This window comes from Sus scrofa, chromosome 18 (genome assembly GCF_000003025.6).
Source record: "Sus scrofa isolate TJ Tabasco breed Duroc chromosome 18, Sscrofa11.1, whole genome shotgun sequence".
Taxonomy (NCBI): domain Eukaryota; kingdom Metazoa; phylum Chordata; class Mammalia; order Artiodactyla; family Suidae; genus Sus; species Sus scrofa.
The window spans coordinates 13,748,554-13,772,592 of NC_010460.4; the positions used below are offsets into that span (position 1 = coordinate 13,748,554).

The following is a 24,039-nucleotide window of genomic DNA, read 5'->3' on the forward strand; positions in this document are numbered from 1 at the left end:
AAACCCGCACCTTCAGTGACCCAAGCCACTGGAGTCCAATCCTTACCCCACTGTGCCACAGTGGGAACTCTCCTCTAAGAATTTTGATGGTAACCTATAACTTATTCCGTTTTGTGTTCTTGCCAATACCATGCTCCTACACTCCTGTTCTCTAAGTCCACGGCTTCCTTTTCCCTTTTCTCTTGCTCAAGCCTTAAATCTACTATCAATAAGTAAACGTATTATTCAGACTAAATAGCTGGAACTCAGAACTGAAAATGTTACAGATCTCTGGAAATTACTATTTTTTTTTTTTTTTTTGTCTTTTGTTGTTGTTGTTGTTGCTATTTCTTGGGCCGCTCCCATGGCATATGGAGGTTCCCAGGCTAGGGGTCGAATCGGAGCTGTAGCCACCAACCTACGCCAGAGCCACAGCAACTCGGGATCCGAGCCGCATCTGCAACCTACACCACAGCTCACGGCAATGCCAGATCGTTAACCCACTGAGCAAGGGCAGGGACCAAACCCGCAACCTCATGGTTCCTGGTCGGATTCGTTAACCACTGCGCCACGAGAGGAACTCCTGGAAATTACTATTAAATCTATTAGGTATAACAATAATTTTATGATTATATAGAAAAATATCCTTATTTTTAAGAGATATTAATTTAACCAATGAGAGGTGAAGGATCACGCTGCCTATAACTTATTTTAAAATATCCCATAAAATGGGAGTTCCTGTCATGGCGCAGTGGAAACGAATCCGACTAGGAATCATGAGGTTGTGGGTTCGATCCCTGGCCTTGCTCAGTGGGTTAAGGATCCGGCATCGCTGTGAGCTGTGGTGTAGGTCGCAGATGCAGCTCGGATCTGGCATTGCCGTGGCTGTGGTGTAGGCCGGCAGCTACAGCTCTCATTGGACACCCAGCCTGGGAACCTCCATATGCTGCAGGTGTGGTCCTAGAAAGACAAAAAAAGACAAAAAAAAAAAAGAAAATCCCATAAAATGAAAGCAGTAGAAATAACAAGAGTAGAAGTAAACATGGCAAGATGTTACCAGCTATTAAATTAAGATGTTGTATGTTCATTGTATTTATTCTCTCTTCCATATGTTTGAAAATCTTCATAACGGAAAAATTTTTTTTAAGTTTTTTAATAAATCCTTCTCCCAAAACATTTTTAAATGGAAAAAATGTAGAACAACAAGTATTAGAAATACAGTTTTAAAAAAAAGGGAGAAAGAGGAGGGGTCCTGATCTTACACCTTGTTATATGGCATGAAAATATCTACAATAGGAAATTCTGAAAAGACAAAGACAGATGTGGCCATCCATCTAAATGTGCTGCTGCATACTGCACTTTAGTTAACACAGGATACAAAACAGACTTTTTCCTACTGACTCATAGGCAACTTCGTAGCCTTTTCCTTCAGTATTTGTACCTCTCCTATCTTCCCCAACTGGCTAAGGATGACATATATTTGTTATTGTCACACATATAGAGGACAGACTAAAGCTAACAAATACCAATAAAATCCTTGGAGTTTCCGTCATGGTTCAGTAGAAACGAATGTGACTAGCATCCATGAGGACACAGGTTCAATCCCTAAACTCACTCAGTGGGTTAAGGATCTGGCGTTGCTGTGGGCTGTGGTGTAGGTCACAGACGCGGCTTGGATCTGGTGTGGCTGTGGCTATGACTGTGGCTGTAGGCTGGCAGCTGTGGCTTTGATTCAACCCCTGGCCTGGGAATTTCCAAATGCCGCTGGTATGGCCATAAAAAGCAAAAAAAAAAAAAAAACTAATAAAATCCAAATAAGTGACTCATAAGGAAATTACACACCTTTCTGTGTCTAATGATTCACTGCATTGCTAATATCCAATAATAGGCTGACTATATAAACTCCAAAATGATCAGATTGGGGAGTTCCCTGCTGGCTCAGTAGGTTAAGGACCTGGCATTGTCATTGCTATGGCTTAGGTCACTGCTATGGCACAGGTTCGATCCCTGGCAGGAGACCTTCCTCATGTCACAGGCATAGCCAAAAAAGAAAAAAAAAAAAAAGAAAGAAAATCACATCAATTTAAGAGTTTCAATTTCCTTAAATAAAAGAAAAAAATTGTAAATATTTGAAGGCTACACTAGTATTTTTTTGTGCTAACAGCAGTAACATCAGGAAATAACACTTTTCATGTTTTTAAGATTTCCGATTACTATCCCAGAGCATAAAAGTAGAAAAAAACTAGGAACTCACCTGGCGTTGAGGGGGTCGCTGATGAGCCACCCCAAGGTAAGAACCCAGGATAGTGGAAGTCTGAAGAGGCTCTGAGGGACACCAATATTCTAGCGCAAGCTCCAAATTAAAAGGGTTCTTTTTATAAAGCTCACCAATCTGCAAAGAGTAAACAAAGACTGTGGGAAAATGTCTATAACTCAAAAGTTATTTTTAAATAAAAATTTACATTTTTATTGAATTCACTTCTATACTTAAGATACTAGACCTGAAATTTTCCACAGTTAGGGAAAAAATAATGGAGGAAGGGAGATGACAACCCATCCAACATAAAACTTACCAGGAGCATTAAGTGTTCCAGATCTCGTCTAAGTGAAATGGGGGGTTCATTGCCCATCTGCATGCTCATGTGAATCATTCGAGCATCTTCATCTGCTCGATTCCTCAGCTGCTTCACCTATTAAATTTATTACATATGGTTTATATGTAAATTATGCAGGTTAATAATAATGACATCAGGAAATCAGGCAACTGTCTAAATGTGATTACATAAAAGAAGAACACTTTTAACTATCCAATTTTAATGATGTGAAGGAAAAAAATGCTAGGAATTTTACTACAACATTATTGACAATAATTTACACTATCTTAAAATCTGAGTGCATTTTTTTTTTTTGGTCTTTTTGTCTTTTTTTGGCGGGGAGGGGGGGGCGCAGCCACAGCACATGCAGATTCCCAGACTAGGGGTCCAATCGGAACTGTAGCCACCAGTCTATGCCAGAGCCACAGCAACACTGGATCTGAGCCATGTCTGTGACCTACACCACAGCTCACGGCAACACCGGATCCTTAAGCACTGAGCGAGGCCAGAGATCAAACCCAAGTCCTCATGAATGCTAGCTGCTAGTGGGTTCGCTCACTGCTGAGCCACAACAGGAACTCCCTCAGTGCATTTTTCACTATAGATAAGTTAATTTAATTTTATTTATCTATTTCTTTAAGGCCACACCCTCAACATATGGAAGCTCCCTGGCCAGGGATTGAATCTAAGCCACAGCTGTGCCCTATGTCATAGCTGCGGCAAAACCAGATCCTTTAACCCACTATGCTGGGCTGGAGATCAGACCAGCACCTCCACAATGACCCAAGCAACTACAAGCAGTTCTTAACCTACTGAGCCACAGTGGGACCTCTTAAGAAGTTGACTTAACTACACGTTTCTCAATTACTGACATTTTGGGCTAGATATCTCTTTAAGTAGGTTGGATGATTCTAAACATTTCATAATGTTTAGCATCCCTAGAACTTCCTACTAACTACCAATACCACCACTACAGTCAACGTAAGGAGCAAAACTAGCCTCACTCATTTCCCAAACAGGCTTTGAAGGACAGCCTGGTTAAGAGCCATTGCCTTACAATATCTGTGTCAACTAAATGTCAACTGACATAAGAAACCATCGCTAGACAAATTCAGTTACAGTTGTTGATTTCAACACATGCATCCCAATAAACAATAGAACAGTATACAGAAAATCAGTAAGAATATGATAGACTTGAACAACCTTTATCAACCAACTTTACCTAGTTGACAATTATAGAACTTTTCACAGAACAGCAGCAAAATATACATTCCCTTCATGTGCACATTTACCAAAATAGGCCATATTCTTAAGTCATGAAACAAACCTTTACAAACTTAACATAAGTGAAGTTCTATAAAATATATTCTCCGACCACAACAGAAATAAATCAGAAACCAGTTATAAACAGCTATCTGGAAGTCTCCCATATATCTGCAAAATAACAATGTACTTATAAACAACCCATCAATCAAAGAAGACTCAAAGAAAATCAGAAAACACATTAAACTGAATAAACACAGCATCTTGAAATTTGTGATCAACTAAAGCACTAATTATAGATAAATTTACAACATGAAATGCCCATGTTAGGGAAGAAGAAAGGTTTCAAATCAATAATCGAAGCTTCTGCCTTAAAAAACTGCAATGACAAGGGCAGATTAAAACCTAATCAGAGGAGGGAGTTCCTGTTCTTGCTCAGCAGTAATAAACCTGACTAGTATCCATGAGGAAGCAGGTTTGATCCCTGGCCTTGCCTAGTGGGTTAAAGCTTCTTCGTTGCCATGGGCTGCTGTGTAGGTCACAGATGCAGCTCAAATCCTACATTGCTGTGGCTGCAGTGTAGGCTGGCAGCTACAGCTCTGATTCAACCCCTAGCCTGGGGGTGGTATGGGCCTAAAAAGACAAAAACAAACAAACAAACAAAGCAAACAAACAAAAAAACAAGCAGAGGAGTTCTCTTGTGGTGCAGTGGGTTTCAAATCTGGCATTATCACTGCAGCAACTTGGGTCACTGATGTGGTACAGGTTTGATCCCTACCCTAAGAACTTGTCGCATTCCATGGGCAAGCCCAAAAAACAAACAAACAAAAACCTAAGTAGAGAAGAAGAAAGCAATAAAACCAGAAATCAATAACAGTGAAAGTAAATATAGGAAAATCAACAAAGCCTAAAGCTAGCACACTGGAGAGATAAGATTGATAAACCTCTAGATGGGTTAATTAAGAAAAAAAGAAGAGAAAAATTACCAGTATTAGGGATGAAAGAAACATTACTATGGATCATACAGACATAAACAGTATAATATTAGGAATAACTTTATGCTAATCAATTTGATAATTGGAATAAAATAGACAAACTCACCGAGAGACACAAACCATCAAAGCTCATTCAAGAAGAAACAGATGGAGCTCCCGTAGTGGCTCAGTGGTTAACGAATCCGACTAGGAACTATGAGGTTGTGGGTTCGATCCCTGGCCTTGCTCAGTGGGTTAAGGATCCGGCTTTACTCCGATTGAACCCCTAGCCTGGGAACTGCCATATGCCGCAGGAAGCGGCCCTAGAAAAGGCAAAAAGACAATAAAAAAAGAAGAAATAGATACTAAATAGTACTATATCCATTAATAAAATTCCAGTGTCCCCAAATTGTGTGAATTAATTCACTGTTTACCCTATCCAAGCCACATATGATTTTGTCTATTCAAATGCCTCTTAGCTGTCATCTTTTCAGACAACCATTATCTTTCTAGTCCCTTCTGGACTGAAAATTTGTGGCTTCATTTCCACAAATGCAAAAATGAAAGGATTTCCTCCTATTTCAAAATTCTATGACGTTAATCCTTCAAGGCTGATGAGGGCTCAAGTTATCCGTTAAACACTCCTTGAATATTATAGTCCTGGGTAAGCTAAGGCTCAGCCAAGGAAATCCATTGTTAATTTACTGCCTATATCTGCCACTTACTTACTGTTACTACCTATATTTTTCTGTGTATATCGTATCTTCCAACTAGACTATACATTCTTTGCTGGCAGGGAATGAGTCTCCTACTTTTTATCTTCTTCGCAACTCCTAGCTTAGTTACCTGAAACACAGCAGAATCTCAAGGAACTTAACTCATTCATCATACCATGAGTAAGCACTTAACTCCGTGTTTGTTACCAATTCTGGGTACTTGGTCTACTTGCCTTATGTTGTTCAGCAGGTATTGTATCACAACTGCACACAGGTATTACAAGTGTAGACCTTTCGGGTGCTTGTTTTATGCACATACACATGCACACGGAGAACGTGGTTTTACAGACCTTTACTCCCTCCTTAACTTTCTACTCCCACTTTGATGGCTTTCTTGCCACAAAATGACACACACATGCTATGAAGAAACTGTCTAAAATGGCTCTAAGAATACCCCATTTTTGCTGCTGTATAGCACAGGGAACTATATCCAATCACCTGTGACAGAACATGATGGAAGATAATATGAGAAAAAGAATATATACATATATATGTATGCGTATGACTGAGTCACTTTGCTATACAGAAGAAATTGAAAGAATGATGTAAATCAACTATAATAAAAACATTTTTTAAAGAAAGAACTCCTTTTTGGATCAAAGTTACAGCTCAAGCACTTTATTCAAAAAATAAACTCACTAGGAGCTACCGTTGTGGCTCAGTGGTTAATGAACCTGATTAGCATCCATGAGGACCGCAGGTGCTATTCCTGGCCTTTCTCAGTGGGTCAGCGATCCGGTGTTGTCATGAAGTGTGGTGTAGGTCGCAGATGCGGCTTGGGTCCTGCGTTGCTGTGGCTGTGGTGTAGGCCCGCAGCTATAGCTCAGATTTGACCCCTAGCCTGGGAACCTCTATATGCCTCAGGTACGGCCCTAAAAAGCAAAAAAAAAAAAACCCATAAAACAAAAAAAACTAACTAGAGGGAGCAGGACCCTAGGGCCCTATTACAAAAGAAAAGAGAGAGGAAGAGAGGGATGGGGGAGGAAGGAACATTTGTATTAGTTTCTTTCTTTCTTTCTTTTTTTTTTTTGATTATTTTTAGGGCGACACACAAGGCATATGGAAGTTCCCAGGCTAGGGGTTGAGTCAGAGCTGCAGCCACCAACCTAGTTACAGCCACAGCAAAGCAGGATCTACATCCTACACGACAGCTCACAGCAACGCCATCCTTAACCCACTGAGCAAGGCCAGGGATCAAACCTGTGTCCTCATGGATACTAGTCAGCTTTGTCACCACTGAGCCACAACGGGAACTACTTGTATTAGTTTCTTAGAGCCATTACTTTACCTGTATTCATGTAGAAGTCCACTTATACACTAATAATTAAGAGTTTAAACAATTATCTAGATTTTCCACTATGCCTCTTCCAAGTGATGCATAAAAAGCATCAAATAGGGCAATCTTAGCACTGATTCCCCGGGTATCATAGAATTAATACTTTTCTACCTATAGAAGCATTTTCATTTGCCTATTACTTTGTCATTATAAACCATTCTCAACATCAAATATATCTTCTTTTTAGCTTGTTCTCAGTTAATGGGTCTTATGTTATTTCATCTTCATGAATCACAAACTAATTCACAAGCTACAACATAACAATTACTGCCAAATATTAGTCTATGGTAAAAGATTTTGTTTCCAAAACATAAAGTTGATTAATTAATTTTTAATTATTTTATAAAATCTTCTACCACTTTTTACTCATCCTAGTTTTTTGTTTTGGGGTTTGTAACATTTTTTTTGTCTTTTTTAGGGCTGCACTCGTGGCACATGGAGGTTCCCAGGTTAGGGGGTGCCATTAGAGCTGCAGCTGCTGGCCTATACCACAGCCACAGCAACACCAGATCTGAGCCACGTCTCTGACGTACACCACAGCTCATGGCAACAGTGAATCCTTAACCCACTGAGTGAGGCCAGGGATCAAACCTGAGTCCTCACGGATACTAATCGAGTTTGTTACCACTGAGCCACAACGGAAACTTCATACTCATCCTACATTATTACACTTACCTTCATTGGCATAAGTGCCAAGAAATCTGTGATGAGATTATGGATTCTACGAATATAAAACTCCTCCTGATAGAAGTTTTCTGACACCACCACGGCTTCAGTGAGGAACAAGAAAACGTTGTCAGCAACTGCAAGCTCTGCCATGGCTTCATCTGCTTCTGTGAATTCAGCCAGAGCTAGAAACATATTTAAAAAATAGCACACAGAAGAAAAGTTATTAAACTAGGTATTATTCTGCTGATGGTTCAAATTTCAGGCCTCTTCTCAACCCTCTAGCACGTGCTACATACAAAATAAGACAGTGTGTCACTGTAGGTGACTCACAAACCTCAAAGAACTAGAGAAAAAGTACATTAGAAAACCATTTGGGAGTTCCAGCTGTGGCAGGGTGGGAAAGAATCTGACTAGTATCCATAAGGACGTGGGTTCAATCCCTGGCCTCGATCAGCAGGTTACGGATCTGGTATTGCCATGAGCTGTGGTGTAGGTGACAGGCACAGCTCGGATCTGGCGTTGCTGTGGCTGTGGCATAGGCCAGCAGCTGTAGCTCTGATTCAACCTCTAGCCTGGGAATCTCCATATGCTGCAGGTGCAGCCCTCAAAAAAGACAAAAAAAAAAAAAAAAAACAAAAAAAAGAAAACCATCTGCTCTTCACAGTAACATTAACATTGATAAATAAATTACTTAAGAAATGTATATGTAACACAAATATAGTCAGGGAGTTATTATCAAAATTATAACATATTAAAATGATGCTAAGGCTTTAACCTCAATGAAATGAACTGGATCATTCACAAAGTCTTCACAGCCAACAAGTGAAGACCAAAAATACGGGAGTTCCCATCATGGCTCAGCGGTTAACTAACCCAACCAGCAGCCATGAAGACTCGGTTTGATTCGTGGCCTCACTCAGTGGGTTAAAGATACGGCGTTGCCGTGAGGTGTGGTGACAGTCACAGACATGGCTCGGATCCTGAGTTGCTGTGATCTGGAGTAGGCTGGCAGCTACAGCTCCAACTGGACGCCTAGCCTGGGAACCTCCATATGCCACAGTTGTGGCCCTAAAAACACAAAAAAAAACCCAAAAATACGGACACTTAAGTAAATCTAATATTTGGTAACCAAGTAGCAAAAATTGAACATCTAAATCTTAACCTAAAAACAAAATGGTCTACCTATAATATTTTTAGTTATCTATTTGGAAAAGTTCAAACAGATATCTAAAGATAGATAAAACTAGTATAATGAACCTTGACATTCCCATCACCTAGTTTCAATATTATCCATTTTTTTTGTTATTCGTATTTCATCTAGATTTCCATGACTAAATTAGACTGAAGTAAATTCCAGACAATTTAGCATTACACTCCTAAATATTTTGGTATACAACTCAGTAAGGTATTTAAAAAACAAAGAAAAAAAAATAAACCACATATACACAATGTCATTATATCTTAAAAAATTATTCAATATCAAATATAGACAGTGGACAAATTTATAGCTATCCTATAAATGTTATAAAAAACTTTGGTTTTGTCTTTTTGCTTTTTACCTTTTGTGTAATTTGTTTGCTGGAATCAGCATTCCAATAAGGCCTACACATTGCAATTAACTGATACATCTACAGGCTCCTATAATGACATCTTCATTTTTCCCTTGCCCTTTATTTGCTGAAGAAGCTGGGTCTTTTATCCTGCAGAGTTTACTGCGTGATTTGGCACTGCGTCCCAGTGATGTAGTTCGCACATTCCTTTATCCTCTTGGATACACTAAAAATTAATAGTTTGGTCTTGAGGTTTGATCAATTACACTCCATTTTTTTCAGCAAAAGTATGTCATAGGTAATGCTCTTTTCTTCCATCAAAAACTATATTGCTGAGAGTTCCTATCGTGACTCAGTGGTAATGAACCCAACTAGGATCCATGAGGATGTGTGTTCGATCCCTGACCTCACTCAGTGGGTTATGGATCCCGTGCTGCCATGAGCTATGGTGTAGGTCACAGAGGCAGCTCGGATCCCATGCTATTGTGGTTGTGACACAGGCTGCCAGCTGTAGCTCTGATTCAACCCCTAGCCTGGGGACTTCCGTATGTCACAGGTGCAGCCCTAAAAAGCAAAAGCAAAAACAAAAACAAAAAAAACCCAAAAATCCACAAAACTATGTTTTTATTTATTTCTTTTAAATTTTACATATAAAATTCCTAGGTAATTTTGTGGTAATCTGGCTTTGGAAAAGAACTATTAAATAGCTTATTCTGCTTGACTGTCACAGTCCAAATACAACCTGTGCTACTTAAAGTACATTTTTACTGCCTTGAAAAGGGTCAGGAATAGATATAAAACCAAGATAGTCTTGACCAGAAAAAAAGAGACTATTTGTTTTTTTCTTTTATCATTTATGTGTTGTTTTGCACTTTGAAATAAAGCCTTTATATCTACCCATACCATACAAGTTCCCTAAGAACAAAATAATTCTTTCATTCTTTATCATGATTAATAATAATGGCTACTAAATTATTAATGAATTAATATTAAATATTACTAACAATTAGTTCCAAGCCTTCACTTGAATTCAGAAATACTGGAATTAAAATTTCAAGAGGATCAACTTAAGAACTATTGCAGCAATGCTTGATCCTATCTACTGAGTGAGGTGAGAGATCGAACCCGAATTCTCACACACACTATGTCGGGCTCTTAACCCACTGAGCCACAATGGGAACTCCAAGAACTATTTCTTAAAGACTACTTATTTAGGTAACAAAGTACACTTATATCTTAATGTAAATTGAGTTTTAATGTCTCAAAATAGTATATAAAAATTTTATATCAACAAGGACCTACTCTATCGTACAGGAAATTCCACTCAATATTCGGTAATAACCTAAATGGAAAAAGAATCTGAAAAAGAGTGAATATGTGTGTATGTATACCTGAATCACTTTGCTTTCACTTGAAACTAACACAACATTGTAAGTCAACTATACTCCAATATAAAATAAAAATTAAACTTAAAAAATTATAAAGTTTGGTAAAATCCAAAACACATTTTTTTAAAAAATGCAATAAAAACATTCAATAAATTTTCCAGAAGTCTATAAAGAAAGTAGGAACTAATTTTTCAAAATTCAGATTTTTGTTAAAACTTGTCTGGATTACTTCAAGAAATGATGAATTCTGGGGTTCTCTTACGGTGCAGTGGGTTAAGGATCTGGCACTGTCACTGCAGTGGCTAAGGTGGCTGTTAGTGTGACATGGTTCAGTCCCTGACCGAGGAACTTTCACATGCCACAGGTGCAGCCAAAAAAAAATAAAAGAAAGAAATGAATATTTCTGCAATATAAGTTATTCATCTTTTTGAGTAATTTTTAAAATGTAAATTAACAGAAAAAAATTTTACAATTTAAAATGTTCATTATAATAGCCTTAATTTCAAAGTTTTTTGAGTATGAGCCTATAAAACTAAAGAGATTAAGCAACTGAAGATCTAGGACTTGAAACCAGATCTAGATTCCCAGACTACTCTTATCTACTATTTGGTAGTAAAGTAGAGCATATTCTATTGTGTCTCTCAAGATTCGGGCAGGGGTACAGTAATTAACAGCATATGAATTTGATTAACTATTACACAGCTACTTAAAAACATGTAATTTTATGCCAGAAAAGTACTGAAATAAGACTCATAAATTAATAACAGGTATAAATGAGAAACAGAATTTCTACATGAATATAAATGACTAATTTGCTATCTATCAGCTTTAATACAAAAAACCTTCAGCCAAAGAAAATCCTTTAACACAAAAAAAGCTATCCACAGCCACTTGGGATGAGCATGAGACCAGTGAACAAAATGATCTGCAGTCACACAGGTGATAAGATACTGGAATCTGCCGACACTCTTAAACTAGAAAACACTGACACGGACGGTAAATTTTAATAATAAAACCTTTTCATATTTACCGTAAAAAGCTACAGAAGCGACAGTTTGGGGGGGCTTCTAATTACTAGAAAAGCATAGCTCTCATCCTTTTAGAGTAAACCACTATTAGTATGATATGGATATGAATGTAAATAGCAGAAGAGGATATGCTATAGTGGCTAACAGAATGGTAGAAGTCAAAATTCAACATCCATTATTGTTGAACCAAATATCTCCTTTGTAATATACTATATTTAAAAATAATACTGGAGTTCCCATTGTGGCACAGTGCTAAACAAATCAGACTAGGAACCATGAGGTGGCGGGTTCGATCTCTGGCCTTGCTCAGTGGGTTAAGGATCCAGCATTGCCGTGAGCTGTGGTATAGGTCACAGACACAGCTTGGATCCCACATTGCTGTGGCCCCAGTGTAGGCCGACGGCTACAGCTCTGATTAGACGCCTAGCCTAGGAACCTCCATATGCTGGTATGGTCATTGCTATGGCTCAGGTTGCTGCTGTGGTGCAGGTTCGGTCCCTAGTCCAGGAACTTTCACACGCCATGGGCATAGCCCAAAAACAAATAATTAATTAATAATAGTTTTAGGAGTTCCCACTGCGGCACAATTGTATCGGCGTCATCTCTGGAGCATGGGATGCAGGTTCAATCCCTGGCCCGGCACAGTGGGCTGAGGATTTGGTGTTGCCATGGTTGTGGCATAGGTTACAGCTGCCGCTTGGATCTGATCTCTGGCCTGGGAGCTCTGTATGCCACGGGGTGATCAAAAAAATAATAAAAATAGTAATTTTAAATTTAATACAATGTGAAAAAAATTTGAGAACAAAATCAAAAAGAAAAACATCAAAAAAAAAGTTACACTGTCATTTCAAATTTAAAACTCTTAAAGGAGAAAAAGAAGCTAAAAAGAGAATTGTCACTGGCTTCAAGAAAGGGAAAAAGGGAGTTCCCTTTGTGGCTCGGCGGGTTAAGAATCCAACTAGTATCCTTGAGGATGTGGATTTGATCCCTGGCCTTGCACATAAGGATCCAGTGTTGCTGCAAGGTGCGGCACAGGTCACAGATGCAGCTCAGATCTAGCACAGGCCAGCAACTGCAGCTCCAATTCACCCCCTAGCCTGGGAACTTCCATATACCTCAGGCATGGTTATAAAAAGACAAAAGAAAAGAAAGGGAAAAGCATATTTAAAATAATTTATTTGGGGAGACAAGAAAAAAAGGAAAAGATGTATTTCACAATACAAAATTTCATTTACCACACTCTAGGTTTCTTCCTAGGCTCATGCTTATACATGTCAATGATAATACCTTTTCCAAATGTTATTAAATGCTGATATGTCATTTCTCCTAACAAAATGACCTACAATCAGTTTACCTGTCACATCAGGTAGCTGAGATATCCCCCTCAACGCCAGTGCCCAGGCAAGTCTCACGGTGGCTTGCAGCCCCGGCAGTTTCCAGGGCTGTGAGTCTTGAAGGCGAGAGTGAACTGTTGCAATGTACTGCCTCTCTGTCAACAGTGGAAGCTGATGAATCATATCTGAAAATAAAAATAAACCATTATATGAAAAAAAGTAGAAACATTCTCCCTTTGAAATACAGAATGTCTAAGAATCTGAAAATCAGAATATTTCAATCAAAACTTTATGACTAACATTAATGTTGGAAACAAGAAGTACACTACTGGGAGTTCCCATCGTGGCTCAGTGGTTAACGAATCTGACTAGGAACCATGAGGTTGCGGGTTCCATCCCTGGCCTTGCTCATTGGTTTAAGGATCCGGCGTTACCGTGAGCTGTGATGTAGGTCGCAGACGCAGCTCGGATCCCACGGTACTGTGGCTCTGGCGTAGGCCAGCAGCTACAGCTCCGATTCGACCCCTAGCCTGGGAACTTCCATATGCCGCGGGAACGGCCCAAGAAATGGCAAAAAAAAGACAAAAAAAAAAGTACACTACTGCTAAAACTGTACCAACCTAAAAATGAAATGACAATCTTAAATTTTAATTTCATTATTTTCAGTGATTTTTTATAAGTGTACCATACATTTGAAAAAAGTTAAAGAGCCACTCAATTTTTTCTGTACATAAATTCTAAAATACAAATTGGCAGAAGTTTCCTGGCCTGCCCGCTTGCATCTCTCACAAGAGTCCTATCCAATAAATCGGTTTCTTTACTAAAAATAAATAAATAAATAAACATAAATCAACAAAGATAATTTGGGAGCTTCTGTTGTGGCTCAGAGGAAACAAACCTGACTAGTATCCATGAGGACAAAGTTTGATCCCTGGCCTTGCTCAGTGGGTTAAGGATCCGGCATTGCCATAAGCTGTGGTATAGATTGCAGACGCAGCTCTGATCTGGTATTGCTGTGGCTGTGGTGTAGGTTGGCAGCTACAATTCCAATTCGGTCCTTATCCTGGGAACATCCATATGCCACGGGTGAGGCCCTAAAATAACAAAAAAAAATATTCTTACCAGATAAATAGCCTGAATTTAAAACAAAATTAAAAAAAAACCTAGCCAAAACAAAGGATGCAAACTGCAAACCTTTATCTACTCTGATTATAACATAAATATAACAGCCAAATAATAATTAAGGAATTTTCAATTTATAGTTCAGTTATGCTATGGTACTTCAAATAAAGCATAAGATTCCCAACAAACGCTAAAAATAATGGGAAATATCACTGAGCACCTACTAATTTATTTATTTACATCATTACTTTCTTACACTTCCTTTTGATGTCATCTTGTGATAACTATTTCAATCATTCCCAACCTTTAACCAGGAAGAACAGTCTTCATCTAATTTCCTCTATTTTTAAAGTTTCTGTCTACTATTATATATGAATTAATAGTTCATTTTTCACATTTATCAACAACGATATACAGAATAATCAACAAATAATTAAGATGAGTTAATTAAGGAGTTCCCTTTGTGGCTTAGTGGGTTAAGAACCCAACATAGTGCCCATGAGGATGCAGGTTCGATCTCTGACCTCAGTGGGTTAAGGATCTGCGGCCATGGCTGTGGCATAGGCCTGTAGCTGCAGCTGTGACTCAACCCCTATCGCATGAACTTTCATATGCTGCCAATGTGGCCGTAAAAATTTAATAAATAAATAAATAAATATACACCACTATAATAAACAACTAATGAAAAACAAAACTTGTACAATTAGAAATATAATAAAATTCATTGAAAAAAATTAAAAAGATGAGTTAATCAATATAAGTGCCCTATTGAAACCATTACAACCTAATGCCAAAAATGTTACATCTTAGCCTCTGAAGCTTTCCAGGCATTCATTCCATTTAGTTTTTCAAAGTTCCAGTTTTAAACTTCTTTTAAACTTCTTTTAACACAGCCTATATCTACTAATTCTGTGCTTAATTTCATTCAATACGGGAAATCTGACCAATGCATTAACTGGCAGTATTCCTAGATGAATGAGCAGCACAGGTGCTGCTTACTATGTACCACACAGTGACTGTGTGACAATGTGCTTGGAGATAAGTAGTGTTTTAAATAAGCCTTTCCTAATGGCTAAGGATGATAACCAGAGAAAAGCAGAAAATGTCTGCTCTCTTCGCAGATCTTACTGGGGTGATAAAATCAAAAGTGGACAGGGGATTACTGTTGGAATGATTACAAATATTTATGACATTAAATGGCAATAATCTTCCTTTGTGGGAATCAGTTTTGAGGTCCTCTGTTCTAAGCAATAACTGTTTATGAGGTTACTAAGAGAAATTTGACCTACTTCACAGAAAAAAGTCAAAGATGATATATTACTAAAAATTAAACATAAAAATTATAGTTATCTGCCCTTGAATGAAAGGTTTTAAATGTGAATAGTAAAGAAACAAGCATGTAAATTAGGGATGCATAACTCATGGATATATACTGCACATCCTTTAGACTTTCCCATTCCAAAACCCCAAAAGGCGACAGAAATATCTAATAGGGTTGTAATTACTTTTAAAATGTGGTATTAGGAGTTAACAAACCCAACGAGGATCCATGAGGATGTGGGTTCGATCCCTTGCCTTGCTCAGTGGGTTAAGGATCTGGCATTGCTTTGAGCTGTGGTGTAGGTCGAAGACTCGACTTGGACCCCAAGCTGCTGGAGCTGTGGTGTAGGCCAGTAGCTGTAGCTCTGATTCAACCCCTAGCCTGGGAACTTCCATATGCCACGGGTGCGGCCCTAAAAAGAAAAAAAAAAATTTGATATTATATCTAAATATTCAAATATGGATGAATTACACACAAAGGAATAAAATACACGACTTTTTATTTTAATTGTTAAAATACCACCCCTTGGAGTTCTGTCATCACTCAGTGGAAAGGAATCTGACTAGCATCCGTGAGGATGCAGGTTTGATCCCTGGCCTCGCTCAGCGGGTTAAGGATCCGGCATTGCCGTGAGCTGTGGTGTAGGTCAAAGATGCAGCTTGGATCTGGCGCTGCTATAGCTGTGGCGTAGGTCAGTGCCTACAACTCAGATTCAACCCCTAGCCTGGGAATCTCCATATACTGCAGCCCTAAAAAGACAAAATATAAAATGAAATTAAATGAAATGAAAATACCACCCCTCTTAAATGCTACCTCCATAATTAAATCTGACTTTTTGAGATAAATGTATTAATAGTTACGAAATCAATACCATCACGTTCCTCTGTGCTTTGTTCTATAAAGCTGATGTCGAAGCAGTACAGAAGCGCCATAAGAAGAGCCAGATTCACTGCATCCAACGAGCCATTAGCCTCAACTGAAACTCTTTCCAAATGTCCAATAAGGAGTAGGGTGTCATCTTTGCCTAAAGGTGACTGGCAAGCCCAGGCAAAAAGGCTTTCTGCCAGAGACTGCCTGCACTCCTTGATGAGATCGGAAACCTACAAATAAAGATGAGTGATTATCAGTATATAATTAACTAAATTACAATGAAGCCTATTCTTACTCCAAAATGTAAACTATCTATTACAAAAGCCAACTAAATAAATGTATCTGAATCCACAAATGATCCTTAAAAATCAACTCTGCAATTCTGAACAAACCCCACTGTTAATTCCTCATTCTTAAGTTCCAACCTCCTCTATAGGATAACAAATTTCTTAAAGGGGTCATTCTCCAAAAACTGCTGGCATGGAACATAGTGACTAGACAGAGGCTGGAACAGTACAAGTCAATTTCATGGACACATATGTGTTACTAATTTTCCTATGCCTGTGTTAGAAGAACATTCTAACTGACATGAACTTTTGGCCTCCAAGATCTGACACCGACAATGCATGAACTGATGCCGTCGAGCCCTTGCCTCTTTTCGATGTTTTTCACTGCCCAAACCTCTCTCGCGCTGCAGTTTTTCAAACTCATTGTTAACATCAATCTGTGACACCAGAGTAAGGACTTTGTAAGTCAATCCTTGCTCCATCAGCTCATCGGTAAACCGTGTTGTCATGGAAACCAGCTCTGGACTGTAATGAAAAAAATCAAAGTTAAAAGGAACAGTAATGTTTATACTTCCTTGTCATATAGATATGGCAAACACTTTTTTGAAGATAATGTTGGGTTACTGGAAACAACCAGGATGGGTTATGATCCAGCTCTTTTCATTCCTTTTAGATCGTTAGGTTTCAATAAACTTTTAACCTAAATAACTGAATTGCACCTTATTTGTAAACAAATCAAGCAGGTTTAAACTGTTGTGCCATTCTTTTCTTTTTTGTCTTTCTGCCATTTCTTGGGCCGCTCTTGCGGCCTACGGAGGTTCCCAGGCTAGGGGTCGAATCGGAGCTGTAGCTGCCGGCCTACACCACAGCCACAGCACCTCAGGATCTGAGACACATCTGCAACCTACACCACAGCTTACGGCAACGCCAGATCCTTAACCCACTGAGCAAGGCCAGGGATAGAACCTCATGGTTCCTAGTTGGATTCGTTAACCACTGAGCCATGAGGGGAACTCTCTGTTGTGCCATTCTTGGGAGTTCTTGGGAGAATAAGGGAGTATTTATTACTCAACTTATGTTACATACTTTACTTAAACTATACATTCTAAGGAGAAATTTTGGTTCTAAAATTATAATTCTTCAAGCAATTTCTAATTAACCCCTTGAAATCCAAACATGCAAATAGACCTGAGTTCAAGAGTCCATGTCTTTCCTCGTCGAGACTGTATCAAGGCTTTCAGGGAATTTGCAATGCATCGCTTCCCATCCCAGTATAAAAGAACAGCTACTAATCCTCTGGTGAGGCCAGGAAAATGTGGCTGTTGGTGCTCTCCTAGAAAAGGCATTGGAGAAATAATTTAGTAAACAAACACACATGTATTTAGGCTGAGACAAAAATCACTATACCAATACTCAGTTCAAAAGATCACAGAATCTCAGGGTTTAAGGGGCCCTCAGGGTCCTCTACTTCAAACAGCCACAAATTGGTTTATTTTCTTTCATATAAAATCTTTCGAATATTTGAAAGTTTCTTCCCCTGGAAAACTAAAAAACCTTTTCTTATGTTTCAGCTTTTACTTGCCCTTTTAACTGCTCTCCTTTGAATAAGTTTGATTCTGTCTTCACTGAAGTACCTTGCCCTATAGTTTCAGTCTCATTTCCTATGGCTTTTTTCTTCCCTTGGCCCAATCACTCCTCCCCTCTGTTCCCAAACTCGTCTCACTGCCTTACACCTTTGTACAGGCGATTGCTTCTGCCTCGATGCCCTTGTCCTCCTGAGTGCTCACCCACTCCGCCTGATATATGCCTACTCATTTTTTTTTCTTTTTAGGGCCATACTCTCGGCACATGGAAATTCCCAGGCTAGAGGGATGACTCAGAGCTACAGCTGTCGGCCTACACCACAGCTTGCAGCAACACCGGATCCTTAACCCACTGAGAGAGGCCAGGGATTGAACTAGCATTCTCATGGATAACTACTTGTTTTCTTAACCCATTGAGCCACAAAGGGAACTCCTCATTTTTTTTTTAATGCAGCCTTAGATCAAAAAGAATTTTGGCAGCCACACGATATCTTTAGACATATTAGACTTTCTTCCAATTAAAATGACCACCTGGTAGTTCCCATTGTGACGCAGTAGAAACAAATGTAACTCATATCCATGAGGATGCAAGTTCAATCCCTGGCCTCACTAAGTGGGTTGGGGATCCAGCATTGCCATGAGCTGTAGTATACGTCACAGATTGGGCTCGGATCCCACGTTGCTGTGGCTGTGGTATAGGCCTGCAGTTATAGCTCTGATTCGACCCCTAGCCTGGGAACTTCCATATGCCACAGATGTGGCCCTAAAATGTAAAAAAATAAAATAACCACCTGTCTTCTACACGTCTCCTCCTTTATAATTAAAATCAACTACTTATTTTATGGAAATTTCAATCTTTTCTCTTTTTTTTTTCTTTCTTTCTTTTTTGGCTATGCCCACAGCATGTGGAAGTTCCTGGACAAAGGACTGAATCTAAGCCATGGCAGTAACTCAAACCTCAGGAATGACTCGAACCATAGCAGTGACAATGAATCCTTAACCACTAGGCCACCAGGGAACTCCCAATTCTTTCGCTCTTTCTGCAACTCTCCAGCTTACAGCCCCTGCTAACAACTTCCCACTGCAGTCAGAACAGCTCACCATTGCAATTTTCATGGCCTGCAAGCCTATGATCTGACTCTGGCTCTGTCCTTGTCTTCCTTTACTCTCCCCCTCATTCTCGATGGTCTCTTATCCTTCAGCATGTCTTTCTTCTTACCTCAAGCTGTCTGCTCTCCCTGGAACATCCCACCCCAACAATTCTGGTATCTTGTCATCACGCAGGTGTCAAGACAAAAGTCCTAGTCTCAGATAGGCTGTCCCGAAGTACCCCACGTACAGCTGCCCCCTACTAGCCCACATCTCTCTACATCCCCCTGCCTTGTTTTATTTTCTTCCTAGAACTCAGTATTATTGAAATAATCTTATTCTTTATTTGAATCAACCCCTCAAAAAAAATTCCAAAAAAGAAGTAATACTACCTTCTTACTCATTATATGACAATAAATACTTTCTACTATAAAACTTCAGAGATGCAGCCAGTTATTTTTTCCTAAGCAACAACCACGGAGAAGCCTATCTTGAAACAGTTAAAGTTCCTTTAACAACTCTGCTAACTAAAACCTTCCGATTGGTCGAAGATAAACAAAAGGAAATATTTTGAATAAGCTACATCCTTAGAAACCATTTTAGAATCTAAATGATATAATACTTCAAATTACAAGTGAATAAACATTTTATATTTATGTATTACCTTAACATAGGTTCATTAAGTGTCAACCTACCAGCAAGAAGAAGTTCAACAGCTGCCAATTCTCCAATATCAAAAAGGTCACTGAGGATAAAGGCCTCTTTAATGAGCTGTTCAGGAAGAAGTCGGGTTCCCTGTTGACCCTGGATGGCAACTCCCTCTGTACTGGCTTTCTGAACCTTCTCATGTTGTTGAACATTTTTTGGCTACAACAATGAAAATAAATAGAATGAATAAATAGAATCATGCAATGAAAAGTGCATATTAGAGACAAGGTACTAAATTGTTACTGGAGGAGTTTCCCGTGTAGCTCAGTAGAAACGAACCCGACTAGTATCCATGAGGATATGGGTTCGATCCCGGGCTCCACTTAGTGGGCTAAGGATCTGGCATTGCTGTGAGCTGTGGTGTAACTTGCAGATATGGCTGGGATCTGGTGTTGTGGTGGCTGTGACATAGGCTGGCAGCTGCAACTCCTAGCCTGGAAGCTTCCATATGCCACACCTGTGACCTTAAAAAAAAAAAAAGGTTACTGGAGAAGTTTATTCATAAAGCAGCCTGATATCATGACAAACAGGAATATTTCTTGTGCAATAATATTGTAGAAAACCTACAAGTACATTGTGGTAACATTCTACCTTCAGTTTCTTTTTTTTTTTTTTTTGGTTGCATCCACAGCATATGCAAGTGCTCTGGCCAGGAACTGAACCTGTGCCACAGTTGCAACCTGCATCACAGCTGTGGCGACATCAGATCCTTAACCTGTGCACCACAAGGGAACTTCCTAACTTTTTATATTACTATGACTTTCTCAGTAACCGCTTCTCCTAAACTCTGAACTACAAAATGTTGAGAAATCACACAAACTAGCCTACTGTTTTTCAAGTATCTAAGGAATTTTCCAATTATATCTTTAATAAATATAAAAACAACAAAGTCTTCAAGTGGGAAACAACAAATGGAAATGAAATGTTGAATTAATTAGTAGGGCTGATAATAGCTTATTAGTACGTTATTTAAAAATGTAGTCTTATTTGCAAAAAGGCTTACTTTGTGCAAATATTTAATAAATAACATATAAAATAGAATACCAGATGGATCATAAAAGCTTTAGGTATTTATACCTTGAAAAAGGGCATTCAGTTATTTAATCCAACTCCTCTATTAACAGAAGGGAAAAACTGATGCTCAGATAAGTCAGGTGACTTGCCTGTGGTTATACAACTCTTTAGTGGTAGAGTCGAGACAAGAACTCAGCTCAACTGTCTCTCAAGCTAAGGTTCTTTCTGGTAAGACAAATTCATAAATAGTTCTTAGAGAGTCTTGTTAGTGTATAAAAAACAAAGCTGCCAAACAGCGGGGAAAGGAGTTTCCAAATACAAATCCCAGCCAGTGAAGTACTCAACTCCTGGCTGAAATGTATGTCAAAATGCAGTGATTAATGGTATGTAAGAATTAATTAGTTCAGCTAACACAACTTACATAACATTATGAAGAGTTAAAATGTTGAAGTATACCTGGAAATAAATAAAATAATCAATCTTACTAAGCTTAGTTGGATTAACTGTAAGTCAGAAATTCCAATGAGGCTCTTATTTCTGGAATATACTGAACTTTCTAAATCATATTCAGACATTATTAAGATATCTCCTCGCTAGAGATAAATACAATTTTAATTTATATGGAGAACCAAAAAAAGATAATAATTGCTAAGAAAAATTCCATTTTTAGAAAAAATTTGAATCAACACACTAGAACAAGTAAGATATGTCATTTACATGCATTAAGAATTCCCTTGCTCCATTAGTCTTAAAAAGAAAAAAGAAAAGAAAAAGCAAATCCAAGAAGCATAAAAAGAAATTTTCCTACTGGATTTCTGAACAATGAGATGAAGTCAGGTTTGTGCTTCTTCAGAATCATGTCAAGAAGGTGGACGGCTTCAGGTTGTCTTCTCCAAAGAGCATTTCCCACGGTTTGCCAAATGTCTTTGTAAGGACCCCACAGACTAGCAGCTTAAAGAAAAAAATAAACCAGCATCAAATAAAACATGTATTTGGAAAATATGATAAGGTTATCGTCTGCACATTTTAGTCATGCTCACAGCGACTTTAAAACATAAAGAGTTCTATAGACAAATCAAACATTAATTTAAAAGAATATCAGGGCATTCCCGTTGTGGCTCAGCAGTAATGAACCCAGCTGGTATCAGTGAGGACGAAGGTTGGTTCCCTGGCCCCACTCAATGGATTAAGGAACAGGCTTTGCCTTGAGCTGTGGTGTGGGTCACAGACAGGGCTCAGATCCCCTGTTGCTATGGCTGTGGCCTAGGCTGGCAGCTGCAGCCCCGATTCGACCCCTAGCCTGGGAACTTCCATGTTGGAGGCACAGCCCTAAAAAGCAAAAAAGCAAAAAAGAATATCAGAATCCACAAGCAACAATATCAAGTCACCTAACTTAAAGTAAATCCTGACTTTAAACTAGAACATCAGGGGTTCCCGTCGTGGCGCAGTGGTTAACGAATCTGACTAGGAACCACGAGGTTGTGGGTTCTATCCCTGGCTTGCTCAGTGGGTTAAAGATCTGGCGTTGCCGTAAGCTGTGGTGTGGGCCGAAGACGCGGCTCGGATCCCGCATTGCTGTGGCTGTGGTGTAGGCTGGTGGCTACAGCTCCAATTAGACCCCTAGCCTGGGAACCTCCATATGCCGCAGGAGGGGCTCAACAAAATGCAAAAAGACAAATAAAATAAAATAAACTAGAATGTCAGCTAAACCTGGTTTTGCCACTTTATTAGTTACTTGATATGGAGTGAGAAGATAACCTTTTTACATTTCAGTTTCCTTATACGTATAAAATAGGAACATCATTTGCTTCATAGGGTTGACTGGATTAAATGAGGTAAAAATACAATATAATGTCTGGCATATCCTAGGCACTCAATAAATGTAACTGCCTTTCCTTTCCTCCTTATCCTCCAAATGAAAAGCAGGAATGGGGGGTGATCAGAATCTGTAAAACTGAAAAGCTGAAAAAATAAGTAATTTATTCTGGCTGGGACAATAACTATTTAAAAACAGCATAGAGGAGTTCCCGCCGTGGCGCAGTGGTTAGCGAATCCGACTAGGAACCATGAGGTTGAGGGTTCGATCCCTGCCCTTGCTCAGTGGGTTAATGATCCGGCGTTGCCATGAGCTGTGGTGTGGGTCGCAGATGCGGCTCGGATCCCTCGTTGCTGTGGCTCTGGCATAGGCTGGCGGCTACAGCTCCGATTAGACCCCTAGCCTGGGAACCTCCATATGCCGCGGGAGCAGCCCGAGAAATGACAAAAAGACAAAAAAAAAAACAAAAACAAACAAACAAAAAAAACAGCATAGAGGAGTTCCTGCTGGGCACAGTGGGTTGGGAGTCCAACTGCTGCGGCTGAGGTCACTGTAGAGGTGCAGGTTTGGCGTAAAAGTGTAGGACCTGTGCTCCTCAATACACAGATTGAAGATTGAGGGGCCTGAAAATAGTTCTGGAGGGAGTTCCCATTGTGGCTCAGCAGGTTTAGAATCCAACTAGTATCCATGAGGATGCTGTTTGATCCCTGGCCTCGCTCGGTGGGTTAAGGATCTGGTGTTGCTGTAAGCCATGGCACAGGAAGCAGAGATAATTTGGATCCATCATTATTGTGGCTGTGGCGGAGGCCTCAGCGGTAGCTCCGATTGAACCCCTAGCCCAGGAACTTCCATATGCTGCAGGTGCGACCCTAAAAAGAAAAAATATTAAACACCCAAACCTCAGTACACAAAATCAGTTTTTTATAAACAGGGCAACTTACCCTCAAAAGGAACCACCTTTATGGAAATGAATTTTTCTTGATAAGGTTCCTAACACGTGTGACTATAATTATAATTCCCCTTACTCTGCCTTCACTTGTTTGGGTGGCCAGAATCGTCATCATATCATGTAAAGTCTATGCCATTGCTTAATAAAGAAGCTGTCATCCAAAAACAAACAAACGAAAAAAAGGTGCAGGTTTGGTCCCTGGCCCAGCACAGTGGGTTAGGGGATCTGATGTGGTCGAAGCTGTAACTAAGAGTCAATCCTGGCCTGGGATTTCCAAATGTTGAGGGTGAGGCCATTTAAAAAAAAAAAAAAAGGAGTCCTGTTGTGGTTCAGAAAGTTAGGACCCAATACTATTTCTGTGAGGAGGCAGGTTTGATCCCCGGCCTCAC

General features: G+C 39.3%; 1 protein-coding gene across 4 annotated transcripts in view; it reads right to left on the reverse strand.

Moving 5' to 3' along the window:
- Positions 1-24,039, reverse strand: part of NUP205 (nucleoporin 205) — a 103,473-nt gene that overhangs the window by 74,253 nt on the left and 5,181 nt on the right. For 2 of the 4 annotated variants that reach the window (XR_002340483.1, XM_021079230.1), the window contains exons 2-10: positions 21,694-21,836; positions 19,859-20,030; positions 17,680-17,824; positions 16,857-17,016; positions 16,206-16,434; positions 12,912-13,076; positions 7,598-7,773; positions 2,553-2,669; positions 2,234-2,371 (exon numbers count right to left, since the gene is read on the reverse strand). Coding sequence is in view for 3 of the 4 variants with exons in the window: in XM_021079230.1 (XP_020934889.1) it covers positions 2,234-2,371; positions 2,553-2,669; positions 7,598-7,773; positions 12,912-13,076; positions 16,206-16,434; positions 16,857-17,016; positions 17,680-17,824; positions 19,859-20,030; positions 21,694-21,836 (1,445 nt within the window). In the remaining variant the exon portion in view is untranslated. Of the gene's footprint in view, positions 1-2,233; positions 2,372-2,552; positions 2,670-7,597; positions 7,774-9,150; positions 9,540-12,911; positions 13,077-16,205; positions 16,435-16,856; positions 17,017-17,679; positions 17,825-19,858; positions 20,031-21,306; positions 21,342-21,693; positions 21,837-24,039 lie in introns of those variants that run through there. The other 2 variants (XM_021079228.1, XM_021079229.1) reach the window with 2 other exon arrangements.